The sequence below is a fragment of the Solanum lycopersicum genome, chromosome 1 (genome assembly GCF_036512215.1).
Source record: "Solanum lycopersicum chromosome 1, SLM_r2.1".
NCBI lineage: Eukaryota > Viridiplantae > Streptophyta > Magnoliopsida > Solanales > Solanaceae > Solanum > Solanum lycopersicum.
Window position 1 is genome coordinate 84845924 of NC_090800.1, and position 23865 is coordinate 84869788.

At 34.9% G+C, this 23865-nt stretch overlaps 4 protein-coding genes across 10 annotated transcripts; 3 read left to right on the forward strand and 1 right to left on the reverse strand.

The window, feature by feature from the left end:
- The first annotated feature begins 311 nt into the window (after positions 1-311).
- LOC138340559 (uncharacterized) lies at positions 312-4586 on the forward strand. Of its 4 annotated transcripts, none has more exons than XM_069292375.1 (4): positions 312-3176; positions 3245-3398; positions 3521-3628; positions 4139-4586. In XM_069292375.1, the coding sequence occupies exon 1, from the start codon at positions 446-448 to the stop codon at positions 3167-3169; it is 2724 nt and encodes a 907-aa protein (XP_069148476.1). In that variant the 5' UTR covers positions 312-445; the 3' UTR covers positions 3170-3176; positions 3245-3398; positions 3521-3628; positions 4139-4586. The 4 variants fall into 4 exon arrangements, with proteins under 4 accessions (XP_069148476.1, XP_069148487.1, XP_069148490.1 ...); XM_069292386.1 differs by having other exon boundaries at positions 3250-3398; XM_069292389.1 differs by having other exon boundaries at positions 3259-3398.
- Positions 4587-5866: 1280 nt separating this feature from the next.
- On the forward strand, positions 5867-12374 carry LOC101254840 (uncharacterized). 3 transcript variants are annotated; one of them, XR_011213167.1, is made up of 9 exons: positions 5867-6006; positions 6884-7134; positions 8609-8814; positions 8933-9392; positions 9502-9709; positions 10590-10656; positions 10777-10905; positions 11024-11093; positions 12057-12374. XR_011213167.1 is itself a non-coding variant. In XM_069292395.1 (9 exons), exons 1-9 carry the CDS (start codon positions 6004-6006, stop codon positions 12125-12127), a joined length of 1506 nt encoding a protein of 501 aa, XP_069148496.1. In that variant the 5' UTR covers positions 5867-6003; the 3' UTR covers positions 12128-12374. The 3 variants fall into 3 exon arrangements, 2 of the variants coding, with proteins under 2 accessions (XP_069148496.1, XP_025888291.1); XM_069292395.1 differs by having other exon boundaries at positions 10590-10697; XM_026032506.2 differs by lacking the exon at positions 5867-6006 and having other exon boundaries at positions 6899-7844; positions 10590-10697.
- A 113-nt stretch (positions 12375-12487) lies between these two features.
- Positions 12488-15942, reverse strand: LOC101261076 (pentatricopeptide repeat-containing protein At2g21090). Of its 2 annotated transcripts, none has more exons than XM_004231211.5 (2): positions 13930-15942; positions 12488-13235 (listed from the first exon to the last, which is right to left on the reverse strand). In XM_004231211.5, exon 1 carries the CDS (start codon positions 15752-15754, stop codon positions 13946-13948), a length of 1809 nt encoding a protein of 602 aa, XP_004231259.1. In that variant the 5' UTR covers positions 15755-15942; the 3' UTR covers positions 12488-13235; positions 13930-13945. The 2 variants fall into 2 exon arrangements, with proteins under 2 accessions (XP_004231259.1, XP_025888293.1); XM_026032508.2 differs by having other exon boundaries at positions 12488-13616; positions 13930-15929.
- Positions 15943-19486: 3544 nt separating this feature from the next.
- Positions 19487-23724, forward strand: LOC104644300 (sugar transporter ERD6-like 5). The gene is made up of 18 exons (XM_010314129.4): positions 19487-19729; positions 20005-20067; positions 20373-20462; positions 20564-20623; positions 20954-21019; positions 21100-21165; positions 21242-21317; positions 21436-21500; positions 21923-22015; positions 22137-22217; positions 22339-22423; positions 22508-22551; positions 22638-22700; positions 22777-22836; positions 22934-22987; positions 23118-23177; positions 23278-23392; positions 23475-23724. The coding sequence occupies exons 1-18, from the start codon at positions 19610-19612 to the stop codon at positions 23594-23596; spliced, it is 1383 nt and encodes a 460-aa protein (XP_010312431.1). The 5' UTR covers positions 19487-19609; the 3' UTR covers positions 23597-23724.
- The last annotated feature ends 141 nt before the right edge of the window (positions 23725-23865 follow it).

The following is a 23865-nucleotide window of genomic DNA, read 5'->3' on the forward strand; positions in this document are numbered from 1 at the left end:
TAATTATTAAGTAATAAATAAAGACTAGAATGATAAGAAAATATTAAGATAAAAATGTCATTATTCTAAATCATTTGTTACATAAAATAGATTTTTTCATAACTGCCTAACTTTAAATTTAAACGATTATAACAATTAATACATACATTATATGATTGTTATTTTGTTGTCATATATGTACTACTAATATTTGTTGTTTGAATTTTATTTAGCCATTATAATATTAGTTACAAATGCTAATTATAACAAATTATAAATATGATGAGTAATTAAATAGTATAAATTTATTTATCGGCATAATTTCCCTTTTTTTCTTTTCTTCTATTTGGATTCAAACTTGTATTAGGAGAAGCCCTGGGGTACATATAGAATTTTTGAAATTTTCAGTTCTCCCTTTAGTTCTTCCGCTCTCGCCGCCGTTAACTTGCCGGCAAGAAAAAGAACGATGGATTCTTCCGACAAGTGGAAGGCTCTATGGAAAATATGGTCATCCTTTTCCTCGCCACTTCTCCTCTCGAATTCACACGAAGAGTCCTCTTCAAAACGGCGCCGGATTGATAGTCCAATTGGACCTTTGATTTTCAGACCATGTGAAGAAACGCTGACGCCACTCCTTCGCTCGCCATTGTTATCAACTCGGATTCCTTCTCCTGTACCTGACCTCTCTTTACCAAGATTCCTTCAAACTTCAAGTGGTATGCTTTTTTCTACCGCTTCTTCAATTGCTACAGAGTTTAGTCCACAGGTTTCTGACACAATTCACAACTTTAACTCAATCCAGTTTCTTCCTCTTCCTAATTTTGGTGAAAATAGCAAACCCAATTCAATTATAGGAATTTCTCCAACGGGAGAGAACTATGACCAAGTTGGGCTATTTATGCTCTGTTCTGAAGATACCCAATTTGTGGCTAAGAAATTCAAGAATGGTACATCTATTTTAGTGCATAATCACAAGTTGAATTTTAGAATTTTGAGGTTATTAGTGAACCCAGTTAGTGAAATTGATGATTCTTGTTCTTCTAGTTGTATTACTTTTGGGTATTTATTGGTTTGTACTTTGTATTCTGTTCATTGGTATAGTGTAAAGATAGGGGTTAAAGGAGATGAAAATGTTATGTTAGATTATGTGGGTAGTGCTGATAGAAACTTGTTCAAGGGTGGGATTGTTTCTCATGCTTGTTGGAGTCCACATCTGAGAGAAGAGTGTGTGGTGATGTTGAAAAATGGGGAGATGTTTTTGTTTGATATGGGTTCTTGCGGAAAGAGTCAGGCTTTCTGTGCTTCTGATGTATTGCAAGGCAAGAAATTGCAAGTTTTGTGGGATAAGTTGGATAGAGATGAACATTGGGTAACCTGTGAATTTAGCTGGCATCCAAGGATTTTGATTGTTGCAAACTCAAGGACTGTATTTTTGGTGGATTTGAGGTCAGACAAGTGCAAAGTCTGCACCTTGCTAAATATTGAGGCAGTGTCGTCGGGTAGAACTGATAGATTTATTGCACTTTCTAGAGTGGAGGCTGACGTCTTCTGTTTTACTGCTGTTTCTGGACGCTCCCTTCTTCTTTGTGATGTGCGGAAGCCATTGATGCCATTGTTGCAGTGGGTACATGGTCTGAATAATCCAGCTTACGTGACTGTTTTGAGATTGTCTGACCTGAGGCGACGTACTAGAGATGATAAATGGGCTTGGGCTACTGAATCAGGGCGTTGCATTTTGGTAGGATCATTCTGGGACTGTGAATTTGCTCTATTCTGCTATGGGCCGGACTACAATCACAGCCATAAATTTTCAGAAATTGCGAGGCTCAGTAAATCAGTAAATGCTTGGGGGCTACCTTCAGACCTCTCATTGTCTGGTCGTGATTGCTGTTGTGAAAGTTGTCTTATGAGAGCAAATTTCTCTGAAGATTTTCTTTCTGATTGGATTGATTGGAGGCAAAAGAAAGTCATTGTTTTGGGGTTTGGTATTCTCAACAATGGCCTTTCTATCCGATCAGATGATACTGATAGCTCTGCTAGCTTTTCCCTTGTAAGGTTAATGTCCTGTGGCAGTTTAGAAGCTCAGAGATACACTGCAGAATGGGACTCTGAGGAGAAGTCAGACGCACCTTATGGAGGAAATTCTCTGTGTTCTGAAAATAACCTTCTATATGATATGGGTGTTGAAGAATTGGAATTGAAGAAGAGCCACATCTACCTGGGCCTTGACTTTCTTAAAGAGTATCTGAATGGAAGTCTACCTAAATTCATTAGTAGAGTATACAGAGAGAATCTAAAGGATTCTGAAGAAAACCGGTCGGAGTTCCACCAGCAAATATGTCAGAAGATTCAAGAATGTGGCGTCGCAAGACTAAAATCATCTCTAACCGTTTCTGATGTAATCAAAGGTATCAGCTTGCCAGCAAGCATTTATGAGATTGCACTAGAAAGCATTAGCATCAGTTTGCCTAATAATCTTCTGGGGTTCACTTTCTCTGCCTTCTTGAGATTCCCTGAATTTCCCCTGAAACCGAAGAAACTTCCTCTAGAATTTTCTGACATTTTCGACAGACTATGTCCTCTGCCTTTTCCCTTGCATAAATGTTGTATTGATGAGACACCAGAAGAAGTTCCGTCTTGCCGTTCTTCTGGTCCCTTTCTTCCTCCTCCTTTTCTGGTAGCTCTTAATAACCTTCGAATTGCAGAAAGAGATATATTGCCACTTGATGCTGAGTTGAGGCTTCAAAGTGATAAAGTTATGAAGGTGGCCTGTGAAATCGGTTTGTCACACTCTGATAATGAGCCTGATGATGGCTATTCAGTTTCCCTTGATGCAGATACTGAGTGCCCTAGCGATTGGATGGAAAAAATGAGGCCTCTCTGTTTACATGAACCTGTGGCATTCTCAGACTGTTATATCTCAAAAATGGATTTGGGAGTAGAACCTGATAAAAGATTTACAACGTTCATCTATAAAAAACACGAAGAACCTATCTCAAATGCCAGCAAAGAGATGACAGGAGTGGAGTTGTTCGATGAGGGGTGTCCAGTAGAGCTTAAATTCAATGATAGTCTCGCAATGCTGGGGGCGAATGAGCTGCAAACTTTTAGATTGTTGAAACAAAAGGATTTAGGTTTCCAGAAAAAATTTCAGCTGTATCAAGAGTATTTAACTGGATGTCATAAGTGATGACAAGGTCCCGAGTTTTCCTATTTACTTCTTCTAAATTACTTGGCTATTTTATTTGAAATATGATTGTTTCAGTGAAGTACTGTTAGGAGTATCCGGTGTTCTCCAAGAAATACTACTTTCAATGAGGGAACCATGTGTATCAAAGATTGAAATGGAAGAAGCTGAATTGTACTCACTCAAGAATTCAAGACAGAATGGGCCCACGACAGTCAAAATTTCATTTCAAGTAAGAACTTTGTTAAATCTGTAATAATTTTTTCAGCCTTCATTTAGATTGTATGAGAGACAATTTAGCTAACGAAAATCCATAATTTGGCATTTTATGTTGTTTCCTTTATATTTGTGCAGAGATAATGGAACTGTAGTGGGTGATTTGATGGGAAGACCAAACCAATTGCAAGACAAATTATCATCAACTGAACAATCATCCATATCTTGAGCTGCATTTGCATTCTGGTAAGCGGCTTGTGCTCCCCCTCCCAGAACCTCTTTGTATCATTTTAAATTTAATGTTTATATTTTTGTGGCATCAGAAAGGTGCTAGTTAACTTATATTAGTATCAAACTAGGCTCATACTCACGGTTTATACAATTTTTTCAAATCCGGGTTACCTGTTATGGTTATGGCTTGAGGACCAGTAAATACTAGTAACAGAAATGATAAACTTGTCTACATCATCTATTGCAGCATCACCCTTTGTCACTGCCCAACTGAACAATAACCTACTGCCACAACGCCTTGAAAATCATCAAAGTACATCCCCTTTTTAGTTTGAATTCTCCCGACTCCCTACCATATTTATACAGAGTCAAGAGCATTTGGTAAACACAGGAAGACAGACAGAACTCTAAAACAATAAGCGCGTCTATAGAAATTTGATGTTTAGTTGAAAAGAAGCATACTCCTAGTTTATATCTATTAGAATAGGGGTAACTGTCCACTGACTTGCTTGTTGTTTTCTTCAGAAACAATCTGATCATTATGTACTGGATTGGCCATGGAAAATGGTATGGAGAACCAAAGCACACCCATTAAGGTGGCTTGTTTTGGATGGGTGTTATCAGAGAAGCTTGTTTAACTCAAGATAATCTACAGAGATCAGGTTTTCTCCTAAGCCAGAGGTCTCATCTATGTGTAGAAGGGTTCATTGTAAAGTTGCTAAACAGTGTTGGGAACTCTTCCTGAATCTCTGTGGTGTCACTTGGCCTATGTTTACAGATATTAAGAGCCTAAGGGATAGCTGACAAGGACAATATTGTATGACAAGTGTGTGTGTGTGTGTGTATATATATATATATATAGACTATATAAGAAGAGGGAATAACACACACGTGTGCTTCCTTGTAAATAACATTGAATTTGAGGGGCATTTCAGCGCTCATTAAATCTTCCCACTGCATCAGCCTTGACTCATTCTTCCATGTGCAGCACCGCCAAACGCCTCCATTTCCAGGCTCTATTCTCTTCAATTCCGTTTGTCTTTTAGCAGAGTCACCAACTGCATCCTTCACCAATTCTAACAACACCTGCTTCCTCAAACGTCTGCCGTCGCTTTGTCTTTTCTTGTTCTCAATTTGGTACTTCAGTGGCTACTACCTCAGGTAAGTTGTTTATGTTATTGGTTAGACATTTCATTTTTCTGCTTTCCAGAATCCAGCAAATATTATGGTCATCTGTTGCTTGTGCATTTAATTTTATTTTGCAATCGTTTTTTAATTTGTTTATAGCCCATAATTTTTGGGGTTTCTTCACTGCCTATTAAATGCACTTCCAGTTGCCATTGTCATCTTTAAAATATATAAGAGATCATATTTCTTCATCGTCTATCATTTAACTACTGAAAGGTTAAAGAATTTTGTATTTGCATCTCCCTTGAAAAGTCAGTGAAAACAGTTTATAATTTCCGGTAGTCTTTCTCTTATTTAAGAGTATTATTAAATTCTTTCCTTAGGTTTAATTTAAGGTTTTGGAGGAAGGAACTGGTAGGTAAAGCACTAGAGTTTTGTTCTTTCTGTTAAACCTTTCCTCTTGCTATATTTGGTAGTGCTAGTTGGAATATTGTTGCTTGTGAGTTTTGATGGACATGAAAAGCTTGTGACTGAATTAAACCAGTCAAACAGTTGTGCTCTTACCAACTCAACTATGGTTGAAGCCTGTCGAGATCCCAGAAACACCAACTGATTTCATCGATGGTTTGTATACTATATGCAGGGTTGCCAGCTCATATCTCCGACATGGTTTTGCAATTCACGTGTTATTGGTCTTTCAAACTTGCTCTATATTGTCGTCATTATGTCCTTCTGATGCAGTTCGGGACATAATTATTACTTTCTTGTCATGTTTTATTTTGTTAAATTATAGTAATTATGATTGAGATATAGTTGATTGCCTCAACCTATTGATTGTTATGCTCTGGATATAAGCATTGGGTTCAAATTCTGTTGTTATATGCTTTCAAGTCGAGAGTATATCGTATCTCCTTGACATAATGGACTATAAATCTGCTAAAATGAATTTCTCTTGTGAATAGACAACGATGTTTATGGAATATCAACTCGGCACAACACCTATTACAAAGTTCAGTAGATCAGGTGATATCTGTTTGTATTCAACATTGTAGGGCTGTGGATTACTACTGAATGCGGAAGATTGCAGGTTTGTCCTGGTGAAATTGTCATTTTGCCTCAAGCATATTGGTTTGCTATTGATCTCCCGGATGGACCTTCACGTGGTTATGTCGCCGAAACTTTTGGAACTCATCTTCAACTTCCTGATCTGGGGCCAATAGGTGCTTTCGAATGTGCAAAACTACTTGCAATTTAGACAACTGATGGTATGCATTTGAATATGTTATTTGTCTCATTTTGACTTGGCAAAATTTATAGCTAAATATTATGTCAGTTCAATTAATTCAAATAAAATGATTTTTTAAAAAAAAATATTAAGATTTTAAATGGAGAAAATTAAAGTATAATAATTAGTTTTTCTGCTATTTTATTATTGTCGATAAAATATTATAAGTGTAAATTAAATAAACTATAGATATAAAATTAATTTATTGGGCCTGTTATATATATGCAGAGTGTTATGTATCAATCCATTACATACATCAGTTATGTTAGAAGATTCTTTTTTGAAAATGACCAACGTTACATTTACATACACAAGAAAATTGCAGATTTAGAATATCGTTTAGGGTGTATATTGTGTATTATTTTGATTAAATCGAAAAACGATGGAATCGACCAAACCAAATCAACCTGCCACCTATCATCATGCATTAGTTCTAATTGTGATATGCTCACAAGTTCGAATGAAGATAGTGTAATTATTGCCTATGGGCAACAGTTAAGTTCTATTAATTGATTAACTTTGGTTTTAAACTATTCATAATCAAAATTGATATTATTTTTTGAATAATAAATTAGCAAAACACATTTTCAAATTAAAAAGTACTGAATATTATTTGGAAAAATTACATAAATAAACAATTTAGGATGTTAATTTACAAAATCTTTTCTCAAATACATTTTTATTCCCTATAATATATCATTTGCAATAATCAAACAATAAACTCGATAACAATGAAAAACTATCTTTTTTTTAAAAAAAATGAATATATGAAATTTCGGTCCTAAATAAATCACCCGGCCCATAACAGCACCCGACCCGACTTTTCATCAATTATTCAAAACAAAAAATATTCGCAGAGAAGATGGGATTTTGAGTTTTGGTATGCAATGGGGAGCAAGAAGAGGAAGAGAGAGAGAGCCACTACACATCCTCGTAACAAGTACTCTGATAACCCGCCAGATTTCTCCTTATTGGCCTCTAAATACTCTACCTTTGCACCTTACGTTTTCTACTCTGGAGATGGTCGACCTAGAATTGATTGGACCGATTTCAATGCAACACGTGAACTCACCAGAGTCTTGCTCCACCATGATCATGGACTCAATTGGTAAACACCCACTTTTATCTTTTTCCTTTTTCCAGGTTACTCTAATGTAAAAAGGGTATCCGAGTTTTATGTTTTCTTGAATACGGAGCACCTAAACCTTAACGCTACTTTTCTGTTTCTTTTTATAGATTTTTTAAAGATTCTTGATCCTGTGTTACTTCTAAGTTTACTATTCAGTGGATTGGCAATCAATTAGCTTTCTTTTTCTGTCCTTTATTATTCCAGTTATATACCCATTTCCCCTTTCTGGAAAAAAAGGTGTTTGCTTCACTGTATAGTATCCCTTGGTTTAATCTTGCATGAGAAGTTCGATTTTATATGCTCAATTTGATGTTAATTTAGTTTCATTATAATTTTTTACTGTGGAAAGAAAATATCAAATCTTGAATAATGGTTTAATAGATGAAAAACATTGAAATTTGAATAGTTAAGTTATACTCTATTATTCAAGTTTGTGTAAGTAATGCTAAATAGTACTCCGTTAGTAATGGTATTTAAAATTGTATTGTGAAGTTAAAACTTATATTCTTCGAGTTTGTGAAAGTGATTTTTTATAGAATTACTAATTATATAGTCTCAAAACATTTCGGGTTGGTGCTGTCATACATGAGGAATGAAGGAACACTAATAATTTTGAAGATTTTGGTCACTGCGTTTGCTGCTAAGTTTATTGTTAAAAGTATTAGCAATCTGAGAATTTCTAAGACAAGGTAGTTTTTTCCTTTACAGTTCTAAGTTGTTTCTTTAACTTTAGCTTCATTTTAATAGTTTTTTCCCTTTACAATTCTAAGCTGTTTCTTCTTTTAACTTCACCTTGCATGTCACTTTCATTCTATGGTGGCCTGGGAGAATTCAAGTAAAGTTATTTGCTTTAGAGTGTTGTCCACCTACTTGCCAGTGAACCAAGTCCCATATTGTTAAGTGGAGAAGGACAACAGAATGGACCTGTTATCATTGATTTCGAAGCCATAAAAAGCAGATTTCTTAGTTACCCCCAAAAAAGGAAAAGAAGCTGTCCACTTACCAATGATGGAACCAGAACCCTTGGCTTTTTTGATGTCATTTTCTAATCTTTTGATTGCTAAAAGTCCACAGGAGATGTCAAACCATAAATGTTAATCAAATAAATCTTTTTATGAATGAGTTTTAAGCTAGAGGAGCCTAAATATATTACTTAATTACCAGTGGCACTGTGCTTCCAAGCTGAATTGGAGCTTTGATTAGTTTGATACAATATAAGCTTGGGATAGAACCTACCTACAGTTTGGTGTATAAACAGTTAACATAACGTTCCCCAAAAAGGAAAAAAAGAAAAAAAAAGAAGAAAGGAGAAACCCTTTCTTGTCTATGTTTAGTGACCAGCAGACTATAGATGCAGTTTAGATGCAAGTGTATGTTTGTCTTTAGAGACCCCTTACATTCTAAATGATGCCATTCTCCCATCCGCATATGCCTGAACATGTTCTTTATGTAGGTGGATTCCCGATGGACAGCTCTGCCCCACAGTCCCCAACAGATCAAACTATATTCATTGGATTGAAGATCTTTTATCATCGGACATCATTCCTAAAGTTCAAGCTGACAGAAACACTGCTAAAGGTTTTGATATAGGAACTGGGACCAATTGCATTTACCCTCTTCTCGGTGCATCTCTTCTGGGTTGGAAGTTTGTTGGCTCTGGTAGCCCCCTCTAATTTGTAATTTTCTCCCTTAACTTGCATTGTTGCTGGTGTTTCACTAATAGAACTGTGCTACATATTTGCAAAATATTGATTCCTTCAGATCTTGCTGTATACAGATTTTACTGATGTAGCTTTGGAGTGGGCAGAGAAAAATGTCAAAAGTAATCCTCATATTTCTGAATTGATTGAGGTCAGAAGAGTTAATATGGAAAACCCAGCATCTTCCAGTGAGGAGTTGAATGATGAACCAGGAAAATATGGCCAATGTACGGACGCAGACTTCAACAATGGAAAGGCTGTTGTCATTGGGCCTTCACCTCCTGCTCATCTCCAAATGCCCTCAGGTATAGGAAAAGGTTATGGTGGACCACCTATACTTGTTGGTGTAGTCAAGGATGGGGAGAAATTCGACTTTTGTATGTGCAACCCTCCTTTTTTTGAGACGATAGAGGAAGCTGGATTAAATCCAAAGACTTCTTGTGGTGGGACTGTGCAGGAGATGGTTTGTCCTGGGGGAGAGAGTGCTTTTATCACTCGCATTATTGAGGATAGTGTTCAACTAAGGCAATCATTTCGGTAAGGAATCATTCTTAAAATCTGGTTTATTGCATTATGTGTTAGAGAAGTTTATCATGAAGGCGCAATTGTGAAGAGTCCTTATATTTCCTGACCCCATGTTTGCCAGGTGGTACACCTCAATGGTTGGAAGAAAAGCTAACCTAAAGGTACTGATATCAAAGCTTTGGGAGGTTGGAGCAACAATAGTAAAGACAACTGAATTTGTGCAAGGCCAAACATGCCGATGGGGGCTTGCCTGGTCATTTCTCCCTGCTTCCAAGAAGATTTTACCACCTCATGTGGCTGAAAAGAATAACATGTCATTCATGCTTGAGGTCTGATATTTACTAGCCTTTTATTCGGTCATCTGGCAATCATGGGGAAATTGATTATTCTGATAAAACAGAGCTCAAATATCATAAGATTGTCTGTGAAAATTAGAAGTGGACTTTATGTTCCAGGACCCAAGTATTTTCCTTTCATTTGATACTGTCCCTTCTTTCATGTGCAAGTTTTGTGTCTTTTGTTAGAGATGTTGCTGAGTATGATACAACCTGGTTGAAGTCTTTAAGAGTCTGGCGATGTGGCCCATGACTTCAGTTGCAAGTACAATTATTTGCAAATTGAAGTTTTGGATTTCTTAAATTGAAATATTTTTCAGTTGAAACAGTTGGTTTAAGGTGTATTTCAAGTTAAGTTTTTCAAGGCTTCAATTATTTATGAACTATTTTTGCAAGTGAAGTTCATGCCGAAATGCCCAAACACAATTCAACTCCAACAAACGGCTTTCCAACTTCAACTCCAATATTGTGTACGGGTTGAGTTAGTATTTTGAAGGTTTTGACTATTGTAGATGTGGAACTGGTTCTTCTTTAGTAAAACCTTTAAAGTACTAACTCAACTTCAATTGATCTTTTTTATTTTGCCAACTTCAACTCAAAACAAACTCTGTGCTCTGCCCTCCCCTTCCCCTCACCTGGATGCAGAAAAAAAGTCATCTGTCACTTGTGTTGACATTGTTATCCTTTTGCATTATAAATTGATTGTTGACACATTATGCATTCACCAAGGTTTTGAACTTCTACCATACATATGAGGTCATGTGTTCCTTTGGCAGACTAACTAGTTTTGGCACGAAGTGGTTGTACTAGCTCTGTTAATTACTCCATTGCTGGTGGGTCCAAGATTTCTTATTGATCTCCAATGTTTGTTTAGGGTCTGCAGCGCCATCAGAGTGCCTTCGATGTATTGCAATCAGTGGAATCCTACTTCTGCAATATTGGTGCATCCTCTAAATTAGACTCTGCCTCATTCAAAGTTGATGTATGCTCCATTTGTTCTTCTATATGATTATTACTGCACCTATTACATGTTTTTCCTGAATCTAAATGTTTTCTTCAAGGTAACTTTGTCAGCTGAGCAATGTAATACTATCCTGAAGACCCAAACACAGATTGGGACCGACCAGGATATATTGATATCTGCAAATTGTCCCTCTGACCAACTGAATGACATGCATCTCTGCGTTTCTGTAATTTTCTTATTGTAGTGATTTGCCTTTCGAACTAATGCCTCGTTACTCATAAGGTGGCTTGTTAGTCTCCTTATTATTTAGCATGATCTGGTCTAATGCCTGGTTGTATCTGTAGGTCTTCCAGCAGATACCAGGGACACTTCTGGTGAAAGGATTATTGCTCCAGAAAGAGATCCCTGTACCAGGTTTGTCCAAAACCATTTGCTCAGATCCAATCAGTGCAGTGATAGTTCATTTTCTTCTTTTCCCTGCTTCCTGAACTATTTGGTTAGATTTGGTTGTCTCTCATTTCCCTTCGACAGATTCTTTGATAAAGTAATTAGGTTAATAATTTAATTGGTTTAAGAAAACTCATGTATATAAACAGTACGTAAAAAAAATAGAGAGCCTACAGAAGAACCTGTTCCTATAGATAACCAATTTTCTATACAAATGGGAATATCATGGGTACACCAAAAGCTAACTAAAAGTGAGATGTTGGTCCTTGCATATACAGTCATTATCTATCTCCGTAAAAACTCTCCTATTTCTCTACTTCTACTGGACCCACATGACAGGCTAAAGCCGCTTAAAGGGGCAATAATGTCCTACGTCTTCTCTTCTTCAAAAAGGCCCAGCTATGTAGGGCATCATTCTCTAAACACACCTCGTCGGCTACACTCCAGACCAGTTCAATCCCCTAGATCAAGCTGATATCATCAGTCAATAAAAGGAAAGCTTCTTTCAAAGACAGCTTCATGAGACCTGCCTTCAATTACTAATTTCTCATCTTACACCTAGGAGGTGCTCAGTTGTGTACTGGTTGCTTTTTTTTTTTTGTAAAATACTAGTGTCAGCTATAACTTAGATCTCAAATCCCTTTTGGCTTACTAATTCTTCTATCGATGTGATTACCTTGGCAACCTGAATATTTTACTGCAGTATTCTGAAACAGCTAACTTTTTACTCTCTCTGCAAACATTTAGTTCCCTTAGTGATTGTTCATGGAAAATAGTTGTCAAGACTTGTCCCTGTCTCTAGTCATACTTAACTAATTTATTCTTATCTGTTTACTTAGTAGGTTCTATGTCAAAACAGTCTGCCTGGGTTAAGATACTTGGATCAACATATTCTCTTCGCCACCCTTGATGTTTCGTTCTTTTTTGCAGGGGTATTTTCTGTTATATTCCAGCAATTACAGGAAGACCTGAAGAGCAAATTTAGTAAAGGCATCAGATGATGGGTCCTTCTCTTGGTGCAGAAGATAACCTGCGTATGATCTGCAAAACTACTAGTGAGATGATAGCAGTATGACTTATGTGTAACCTTTGCCTTTCTTTGCTCTCCTGTTCTATGATAGAATTTCTTGTTGTTGATTTAGGTCAAAGCAACTTCACTGACAGTAGCACTATTGTGTAGAAAATCTTAAGCTTGAATGCTATCCAAATACTCAATGATCACCTCCCCAAATGATGTTTTACCCACTACTGAGCATTGTCATCATCTCTGTTGAATGACATCTTTATGCAACTGATAAATGTGTCATGTATTTTGCATTTCTCATTTGGGACAGGATTATAGAAGGAAGTTGCTTGATCAATAAGATAAAATAAGCTTTTCTATAAACCGCAACAATCGAAATGTAATCCCACAAGTGAGGAAAAAGAGCTTTTCTATCAAAGAAAAAAAAATGAAGTCATTGGTCTCTATGGAATGGAGATAACAAAAATCAAAATCCAGCAAGATTTAGCCATGATCTTTCAATGCAACAAAATCCAGCAGGGTCCTGAGTACCTTCCGGCTCTAAATCCCTGGTTCTCAATCACTAGGGACTTAGTGTGCTTCTATTTCAGGACTTGACATTGCTGTTGCTTCCAGGCAGGCAGGCATCTTACTGGGGAACGCCCACATCATCAGTCTTTTCCAGGCATAACACAACAAAAAAGTATTCAGTGGCCAAACTAGCACTTTTATCTGTTAACGTTCTTGGTATAGGAACTAACTTCAACCAGTCATTTAAATCTCGAAACAAATTACAGGTGATAATTGTGAAGCCCATGACAGCCAAAAGAGCATATACGAAGTTTAATTTCGGGTATGCTACACTTGAAAGGCTGGCCCTTGTACTTCACAGCAAAGGTTGCTACCCGTAGCATCACTCCCATCATGTATGAATGGATCGACAAAAATGGGTTTGCTACCTGTAGCATCACTACCATCATGTATGAATGAATCGACAGAAATGGGTACAAATCAGAGTCTGGCTGAATTCAGCAGGAGGAAGAGGACGCAGGACCAGAAAATATTAGGATGTGGTCCCTTAGCTGACATGATTGGAAGGGGATGAGCTGTGTTAAACAAAAAGAAATCAAACACGAAGTAGTATTAGCGACGATTGTTTCGAGTTCATTTCCAAAACCTCAATTTAATCTTTCAATCAAGGCATCTTTGCTATCAAATGATCCTCGCTGAAAAGGTATTATTATTCTTGAATGCATCCCAAGTGGAACTGATTCAACAATATTTGAAGTTTCACAAATTGACAGTTAGATGACTTGGTAAAAACAATCTTTTTCCAAGTTTGCAGGTAACATAACAAAAATCAACATCTAAGAACCTGTATTCTAGTATAAGAACTAAGACCAAGAGGGCACTGAAGGAAGAGATTTTGCTAGCAAAGGCTGAGAATGGAGGTCAAGCAGTGGTCAAACGCTGTAATCATGCATTATCTTGAAACAAGAAAAACGAAACATTCAGGTAAACTGAAATATAAAACAGACTATTAATCTAGTTCCTAACTGCAGATATTTAGAACAGACAAAGGTTCAATAAATTTTTGTTAGTGCAGCTAGATACTGTTCACATATTTCCACACAGGAAGATAAAAAGTTATGAGTAACTTGAACAGGCCATATAAAATAACTTCCTGTTTCAATTTTAGCCAAACATTTAGGTAAATGTCATAAATACCGTAACATGTGTTAAACACATTTATTTTGCAAAACAATTCAGTACAAGAAGCAAAAATTGAACAAAATTTACCTTTTACTATCATGTACTAGATCATCAGTGTTTGTCTGTCAGCTAGCAGTTGCAAAATAGTGTTTCCATCTTTCTCTAAAGTATTCAACTTATTGCACCCAAAATAAGGAAGCATTTTATGTTCAATCTCTAACCAACTAACAGCCTGCTCTTTCCTAACATGTCTCTCATTCATAAGCTGTCTCACTTTCTCTACATTTTCCCACATCCCAAGTACACCATAAATACTTGACAACAGCAAATATGCGGCTGGAGACTGTGGGTCCAGCTCTATTAGCAGTTCTGCAGCCATTCTACCCAACTCCACATTTCCATGAATTCTACAAACACCAAGTAAGGCATTCCAAATATGATCATCAGGTTCACAGGGCATCTTCTTTATCTGAGCTAGCACTTCACTAAAATGTCCTGCCCTACCCAAGAGGTCAATTATGCATGCAAAATGTTCTTGATCAGGAAGAACATCATAACTAGAGGTCATTGTCTCGAAAAAGGAAAGCCCTTCTTGCACTAACCCAGAATGACTACAAGCATTGAGAAGGACAACAAAAGTGATACGGTTTGGTTTCACTCCAAACTTCACCATCTTAAAGAACATTTCAGTCGCCTCTTCACCCATGCCATGTTGTGCTAATGCAGACAACATAGTATTCCATAATACTGCATCATGCTTGTTATATGCCGTATCAAATACCCTCCTTGCAACTTCTAAACTTCCACATTTTGAATACATATCAATGAGTGAACTCAAAACAATTGTATTAGGTCTAAAACCAGCATTCACCAGAAATACATGTATTTGCTTACCGTGCTTGAGTGATGCTATACCAGCACAAGCAGATAGGCAACTACTAAATGTAAACTGATCAGGTTGGACCTGAAGCTTCATCATCTTTGCAAATAACTCAAGGGCCTGAATGCTCATGCCACTGTGGGAATAACCAGCAACCAAAGCTGTCCAAGAAACAGGGTTCTTCTCAGGCATTGCTTCAAAAAGCTCCCTGGCTGACACCATATCGCCGCACTTTGAATAGCCTGAAACCAAGGTGGTCCAGGCAAGAACGTCTCTTACTCGCATTGCATCAAACAACCTCCTAGCATCGCTCATCTTCCCACATTTTGCATAAGCATCAACAATTGAACTAGAAAGAACTATATTGGATAAAAACCCAGCTATGAATACTTGACAATGAACCTGCCCTGTGAGAGAAAAATCTCTGGACTTAACACAAGCAGTGATAACCCCAGCAAAGCTATACTCGTTGAACCCAATACTTAACCTCCTAAATTCTCTATACAACTTGAGAGCCTCGTTGAAGTAGCCAGCCTGAGCATGGCCTATCACCATGGTATTCCAAGAAACCACGTCTTTCTCCGGCATTTGCTCAAACAACCTTTTAGCAGCCTTAATGAGACCTGACTTAGTATACCCAGAAAGCATATTATTCCAAGAGTACAAATTTCTCGAAGTCATTTTATCAAACACCTTACGTGCTTCCATGTGATCACCACATTTACTATACATATTAATTAAATGGTTAGCTAGAAATGTAGTGGGGTGTTTCCATCCAGTAGTTTTGAGATGCAAATGGATCCATTTTCCTTCTTCACGTGACCTGGAATTCGCACATTGTTGAATGATAAAAGCAAGAGTTTTACTGTCTAAGCGAATGCCTTTACGTGTTAGGATGTTAAGGTAATTGAAGGCTTGTTTAAGATAGCCTTGCGAAGAGAGATTGAGAATCTTTTGTACTAAGCATGAATTCTTGAGCTTCTTGTTTGTACCAAGAGTGAGAGCTTTGGAAGGTAAATAAGAAGTGGGCATTGCAGAAGGGAAACATGTCAAAATGGTGTTGCTTTATCCGGCAAAATTGGCAGTTTAAGTTGGCGGCGGAGATGGTAGTTCCGGCGTAATCAGCTCGTTGTGATGCATCGTTATATGGTGGACCAGCGTGGGGCCGGACCGGCGGGAGGGAATAAACAGGGTTATCCCAAGTAATTAACTTATTTGTCAAATTAACACCCACGGTTAAATATATTTAAAAAGTCCATATTTTCTAAAAAAATTAAGTTATCTTTTATCTTACCAATCAAATAATTTCTAAATATTTATTTTGCACAAGAGAAAAGATATTTCATGAGTTAAATATTAAATATCGAATATCTCATGGCATTTTCACGTTTCAATTAACATCAATAAGTTATGATTGGAGTTTTTGAATGTTTGATTTTGATGAGAAATAGTAAAGTATGAAAAGACTTTTAAAGTTGAATGTTAATATTTGTTTAATAGATTATAAGTTTTAATTATCAACACATAATTAATACAAGATTTAAAAATACAATTCAAGAACATTAAGAGTAAATATGATGGACTAAATAACTATAATAACTCAATTGCTCTTAAATATGTAATTTTTAGCGGCAATTAACATTTTTTGTAAATGTTTCTAAAGCCTTTACCGATATTGGTCTAATAACAGTTAACTAATGTCGATAAATACTTTAATACTCTTTATTAATACGTCTATTTATTGATGCTAAGTGTTATGTTGGTTGTAGTAAATGTAAGTATGCTAGAGTAATGTTTATTTCTCTTGATCATTCACTGTATGATTTCATAAAAGCTCTTTTGATTACTTCTAAGAAATAATGAGTAAAACCTATTTACTAAATTCTTCTTCTTTCGATTACATAAATTAATGATTAACTCCACAATATAATTCAAACCCCATAAAGTATATTAAGCATGAAACAAGAAAAGAAAAACGTCCACAATTATTATTAATGCACCATACCACTTCGTAATATAAGAAAAAAAGAAGTCAAATATAAAACAATACTACAATCGAATTATTGATGATTGTTTAAAACTATGGTATTGAATCGAATCGTGACGAAAAGTAATGAATTCTAGCTGATATGTCAAAAAATTCTTATCAATTAGTTAGGCTTACGTCCAAGTCAAAGTTAAGATCAATAATTGCCCCTTAATTAAATTAATGGAGAACTTCTAAGTGTTAACGTGCACGCTTTGATCCTTCAATGTCCAATAAATTAAGTTTGTTAAGACTTCAAAATCCCAAAATATTTGTTTTAGCTCCGAATTTGTTATTAGCCAAAGAAAAGTCTTATACAACAAAAACACATAATGAGTAAAAAAATTAGTAATATTTTAGCACAGATTCAATTAAAGTGTGGTAAATAAAAGACGAATTAGTGCATCTATAAACTCGCTTTTAACTTATGGCCTATCATAATAACTAAAATATTTAAAAAGTTAACAAGATTTACAAGAAAGTTACATTGTTTATCATAAATATATGAGGAAATGTAGTATAGTCAAAGAAGATCTAAAAGAAAGCTACATATACCATAAATAACTTACAACAAAAAGACCTCATTTATTACTAGCTTTTATATGTAGTATTATATTATATGGTTATCGTGGTATATCAATTACGTACTCCTACGAGTACAACAATAACTGATTTTTCAATAAAAATAAAAATATAATTAGGTCAAATAATGTTCAACGGCTTTATAGATTCATACTATGTGTATTATATAATAATTTATGGTTGAGATTCATTTATGTAATATACTCATCTTAATAATAAATTTAAATTATATACTAATCTTAATAATACAAATAACAAAGCTGTCAACTATTTTTATTTTTTTTGAAACTATCAAATAAAGCAATTAAGTGTACCCAAGATAATATTTTCAAGATTTTTTAAAAAAAATTGACAGGTATACGGATCGAGATTTGAAGATAAGACTCAATTTGATAATGAAAATACTTTCAATAAGGTATATTAAATTTCTTTTTTAATATTAATCTTTTTTTAAAAATATTAGCTTGGTATACACTTAATTATTTTATTCGATAGTTTTAATAAATAAAACTAGTTAACAACTTTGTTATTTTTATTATTAAGATGAGTATATAATTTAAATAAATCTCAATCATAAATAATCATATAATATATATGACATGAATCTATAAGGTCACCGTACAAATAGAAAAAAAGTCAAAAACTATAAGATGGATGGGTTTGGAGAAAGATTCTGATGGATGGTTGTAATAGTTTTCAATGTTTTAGTTTGGGTGACTAACTAACCATTTTTCCTAGTTAATATCATGTCAGAATATTCAATGAGCGGATTAAATTGCAATTTTAATCAATTAAATGAATTGAATTAATAAATATATTTATTTTACTCGATTTGAAATGGGCTAAGCAACGAGTTAGATGAGTCATACTATTAGCTAATTTTACCAACCCTAGCAGAAACTAATTATAGCCTATAAATGCAATTGCTCCGACTTCCCGTTCTTTTTGTATTTCATGGTAAGTATTTGTTTGAGTTTATTGACTTTTGCTTCTTATTTTTCGGTTGTCAATGATTAGAGATAAATGATAAAAAAAAATTTAATTAAGATTTTATAATAGATTTGTTTATATTAAATTTTTTTATAAATAATAGTACTTTTTTATATATATTTTTACATAAAATATTGAATTAATGTATTTTAATTGTACTAGTCTTTGCTCACATGCAATGCACGTGTACCTTTTTAATTAATATTTTATTTTTTTTAAATGCCACAAGTATAAAATATACAACTTTTGGTCTTTCCTCTTCTTGTAACTATTTCCCAAAAGAATTTGAACATGAATTTAAATAAAAAAAATATTATCTAATATTAAATTAATTATATATTAATATTTATTTAGTTTAGAGATAAAATAAGGGCAAAATAGTAATTCAACTTTTAAATTGAGAGCTTCATGCTTATAATAATATATGATTAAGAGAGTTTCACCTATGCAAACCTAAAGGGTAGTGGCAATGAATTTCCCCATGTCAAAAAAACAATCTTTAGAAATTAATCAAATTAACTTTCATAAAACGGTAACATAATAACTACGAAAAAGGAACAGAGGGGGTAATAATTTGGAATTTGAGGTTTCCTCTGTTCTATTATTGTTTTGAAAATAAGTTCGGCTATTTTGTGTGATGTTGTATCATCAATTATTTTTGGCATCTAAACTTGACTTCAAATTTTAACTTCGACCTCCAACTTTCATAATGCACAAACAGACACTTTGTTTTTCTAACTTTTAAATAAATAAACACATGAGTCCTACATGACACAATACACGTAGAACACCATGTAGGACAAAAAATGACATGTAAAACATATATTTCTATTTATTCAACTTTTTACAAGTTTAAGTGTCTTTTTATGCACATCTAAAATTGAAGTGATTTGAAGCCAAGTTAAAAGACACGCTTATATATTATGCCATTTTTTTTTGGTGTCAAATATGTCAAAGTCCACGACTCAACATAACCTTACATTCTAAATGAGGTATCCAATAAGTCATTGCTGCTACAGATATTGATGTTGATTTATTATGCTCTTACATTTGCAAAAAACACGCGTCGGATTTCGATGCAACAAAATGGAAAACGTATTTAGTGGGAATAAATCTCTACTTTTTTGGCTAAATAACACAATTCTAAAAAAAAAAAGGTGTACATAAACTATGGTGGACTTCTATTTATATGAAATAAAATAATACTCTTTCTACTAAGTCTTATTTTTATGTCATTGTATTCTTTGGTTTGAATTAACTCATTTTTCTCAAATAGCAAGACAGACAACATGGAAGAACAACTTTTAAGTAGTGAAGGAAACAAGTTCCCTATTAGCACCTCCTGTTCAGCGTCTGTTGTTCTAAGCACTTGTGTTGTTATGTGTGGTTCCTTGGCTTATGGATTTGCTGTAAGTATATAATAGGAATGAGAAAAACTCAATAGTTGAAGGAAAAATTCTTTAGACTGTCAGTGTATACGTAGAATCGCAGAGTTGTGGATTTGGAGTTAACAATAATACAAGAATAAAGTAGCAAATGTACTGTAATATAGAATTGGAGCAGTAGATATGATATTATTTGTTTTTTTTTCTCCATCTTAGATAAGTAAATCTTAATGTTGTGATGATTTACTTAATTAAGGTGTTTGATGAATTTTATCTTTAATGTGATGATTGTGTTATAGGTTGGCTACTCTTCTCCTGTCCAGTCAGGTATCATGGCTGACCTGGGGTTGTCCATTGCAGAGGTAAGAGTACACTTAAATCTGCATTTCCCTTATATATACTTGGAGTGTTTGTGTGTGATTGTTGTAGTAACAATTGGAGGCTGCAATAGATAACTAATATGCACTAGCAATGGTTAATTCTGTGGGCTGTGTAGGGGTGGCTTTCTTCAAAGTACGTGTTTGAGGAGTAGATAGTTTTGTGAACTATGCAATAACTAAGTGCTACAATGCCTGCTAATGTTACTGAAGTCCAAAAAGATAGTATTAGTTAGAGCTTTGGGGTTCTGATATCTGATATGTAAGCTGATTTTTTTCTTGTTCTACAGTATTCAACATTTGGAGCTATTCTGACACTTGGTGGAACTATTGGTGCCTTAGTGAGTGGCACTATTGCAGATATGGCTGGGCGGAAAATAGTACGTTTCTCTTTCAATGCTCGGCTTTCCCCCCTCATTTAATTTTCAAAATGATATACACTAATTTAAAAACTTCCTATCTGGTTTATGTTTTAATATAGACAATGTGGATTATGGATCTTTGTTTCATACTGGGATGGCTATCTATAATTTTTGCAAAGGTAGGTAATTCAATGCTCTTTCTGGACTTCTTCTATTGAATGTTAATGATTGTTCTTAGTCTTAAAAATCTTATAATATCTTTTATAATACTAACAGGCAATGTCTTTTCGAAATACATATAAACATTGTTATCTAGTAAGATATGGATGATTAAGGAATAAGAATTGTTGTAATTTAGCAGAAGGGAAAATGATTTTTTTAAAGTAGATAGAAAATATCAAACTAGGAAAGAACTCTTTCAACTAACATGACATCTTAAGTGTCTGTAGAAAGGGGTTGAGTCTGTTTTCCGAGTTCAACTCACTGATTATAACTTTTTTTATTTCAAGAGTGTGTGGTGGCTTGATATTGGAAGATTTCTAATGGGAATAGGAGCTGGACTTCTCCTTTACGTGGTAAGTAGCTAAAGTACAAAGCATATTTCAGTTTTCTCCTGTGTAGAGCATATTAAGAGCAGGTTCAAATCACAATGCAGGCTCCTATATACATTGCAGAAATCGCGCCAAAGAGTATTCGAGGCGGATGCACAGCTGTATTTGCGGTAAATGAGAAACAATTGTTTTCTGTGATTCAGAAGAGTTCAAATCTGCATATCTAATACTGCTATGCTTTTGCAGTTCATGCTATATTTTGGTTTTTCACTCATGTTTCTGATTGGCAATATCCTTACTTGGCGCACCTTGGCTGTAGTAGGTAGAGTGCTTCCTATATTATGTTTACTTCTCTATAATCATGTATGCACAGCTAGGCACAGAGATAGAGTAACTGCAGAGAAGAACTGATTTACCGTCTTTGGATTTCTTTGTTTCAGGAGTTATACCCTCTTTGGTGCAGTTACCAGGCATATTCTTCATACCAGAATCTCCAAGATGGTTGGTGAGTGAAGTGTTAACTTCTAAATATTACATGTTGTGGCATTTTTTCCTTCCAAAGAGGCAAAGAAGCAGTTTAGGACATAAAAATAAGCAAAAATTCCCAAGACTGACTAATATCAGTACTTCCTGCTTGGTATATTATAGTCCCTGTCATCTCTCAATGCTATATTCTCAAATTATACTGTAAAATACTTCAGAATTTTAATAAGAGATACAGTCAGGGACACTTAAGAAAAGAAACAAGTCATATTACTTTGATTAACAAACTAATGCTTGATGCCTTAGTTATGGTCTGGTGTTCACTTTCATATTTTTTCCATATTCCACTTTCATTCGAAGAAAGGGACTGGACTGTGTTTTGTTTTCTATACTGATGCTTCTGGAGTAGTTGGATTCCTAATTTACATAATGAACTGTTTGCAGGCCAAAATCGGTCTGGACAAAGAAGTAGAAGCATCTCTACAATATCTGAGAGGAAAAAATGTTGATATTTCTTTAGAAACAGCTGAAATTAAGGTAACTTGATTCTAAATGTCTTACTACTATCTTAATACGTACAATGAACTTATTGTCTTTCCTGATTAAACAATCTTCTCTCCATATTACATCGTGTAATTGAAATGAAACCTCTTCACAGGACAACGTGGAGTCATTTACGAAGCTTTCAGGATCGAGATATCTGGATATGTTTGACCGTAGATATGCTCATTCACTCATTGTAAGTCTTATCAGGTACGGAGTATATCAATACATAAGTTCATAGATATGCATCTCGCTTATAATGTTTTTCCATTTTTCATCACTTATTGATCTTCCTCTTGCTATGTTAATTGTACTAGGTAGGATTGGGAATAATGATTTTGTTGCAGTCTGGAGGAACTGATGCGATTTCATCTTTCGCTAGTTCCATCTTTGAAAAAGCTGGTTAGCACCTTATAGACTGTTTGTAAAATGAATTATACTTCAATAACTTTTGACAGAAATAAAGAGATTGTCGCTTTTGAAAAGGTTGCTCGGCTAGTTTTGCAACTACAACAATGGGATTCATCCAGGTTTTGACTCCTGAAACTACAATGTGACTCAGAACTATTGCTAAAACAGGATCTCATACTATCATTTATTGGTACTTCTATTTCAGCTTCCTTTTGCTGCTATGGGCATATTCTTACTGGATTCTGCTGGAAGACGGCCTGTTCTGATGGTTAGAAATTAGCATCTCTACTAATGTGTTAAATTTAGCGATCCATAGTGAGATGTATACACGGAAATGGTTTCAGGTTGCGTCTGCTGGGACATGCTTAGGAAACTTTCTTGTAGGTGTAGGCTTTTTGTGTAAGGTACTCAACACTCAACACACCCTTTCCCCCAACCTTTTCATAATATGAAAACAATTTCACTTGCTAGACTTGTCAATTTACACATGAATCTTATCAGGATTATGATCAAATGAGTCAGCTCACTGCCACATTTGTGTTAGTTGGCATACTGGTTTGTTCTTCACACTCTATTCCATAAATTCATTTTCTTGTATTCTACCAATTTGTAGCTCAAACTGTCCAGTAAATCCATTTACAACTACAAAAGTAACACGTCAACAAACGAAATGATTTGTTAACAGGTATTTGCTATATTCTTCTCAATGGGTGTAGGTGGTGCAGCTACTACAATCGTTTCAGAGGTCAGCTACTAGCCCTCAATCTCCATATATACACACACATTATATAACTCGAACCTTTTGGAGTGCTGTAGTTACTAACTAGTACTCATTACCATATCAGATATTTCCTATGAACATAAAGGGATCAGCTGGAAGTCTAGCAATTGTGTGCAACTGGTTTACTTCTTGGATTGTCACATATGCTTTTAACTTTTTATTTGAATGGAGCCCTTCAGGTATGTATGCATCTATCTAGAATTGCTCGAATCGTCGTGTTTGTTTGTTGTTCAAGGTTTAACATTTTAATTTAATTACCAGGTGTGTTCTTCATGTTCACATTTTTTTCCGGGTTGATGATCCTTTTTGTTGCAAAGATAGTACCAGAGACGAAAGGTCGAACACTTGAAGAAATCCAAGCATCCTTGACACTGCTTAACTGATACTCTGTTCGTCGTATATTAGATGAGTTCTCTCATATTATTTGATTACGTACCATATTAAGATAGAATTAATTATATTTGAATGTGTACAATTCTCAATACTAGCTATTTACGTACATTATACCCTATGCATATTTTTTTCTAACTTATTTTTATGTGAATTGATATCAAAGGAAAAAAATAGTAAAATTAATTAATTTATCAATAATTTCTTAATTATCGTGTAAAATAGAAAAATTTCATCTAATATTAATATGGAAGGAGTATTC

Excerpts from the sequence above, each read along its gene's own strand:
- LOC138340559 (XM_069292372.1), top strand. The coding sequence starts at position 446 with ATGGATTCTTCCGACAAGTGGAAGGCTCTATGGAAAATATGGTCATCC.
- LOC101254840 (XM_069292395.1), top strand. Across the intron at positions 7,135-8,608 it reads CATGATCATGGACTCAATTG|GTGGATTCCCGATGGACAGC; the intron begins GTAAACACCCAC and ends TTCTTTATGTAG. Across the intron at positions 10,698-10,776 it reads CTGCCTCATTCAAAGTTGAT|GTAACTTTGTCAGCTGAGCA; the intron begins GTATGCTCCATT and ends GTTTTCTTCAAG.
- LOC101261076 (XM_004231211.5), bottom strand. The coding sequence starts at position 15,754 with ATGCCCACTTCTTATTTACCTTCCAAAGCTCTCACTCTTGGTACAAAC.
- LOC104644300 (XM_010314129.4), top strand. The coding sequence starts at position 19,610 with ATGGAAGAACAACTTTTAAGTAGTGAAGGAAACAAGTTCCCTATTAGC. Across the intron at positions 21,166-21,241 it reads GATGCACAGCTGTATTTGCG|TTCATGCTATATTTTGGTTT; the intron begins GTAAATGAGAAA and ends ATGCTTTTGCAG. Across the intron at positions 21,501-21,922 it reads CAGAATCTCCAAGATGGTTG|GCCAAAATCGGTCTGGACAA; the intron begins GTGAGTGAAGTG and ends AACTGTTTGCAG.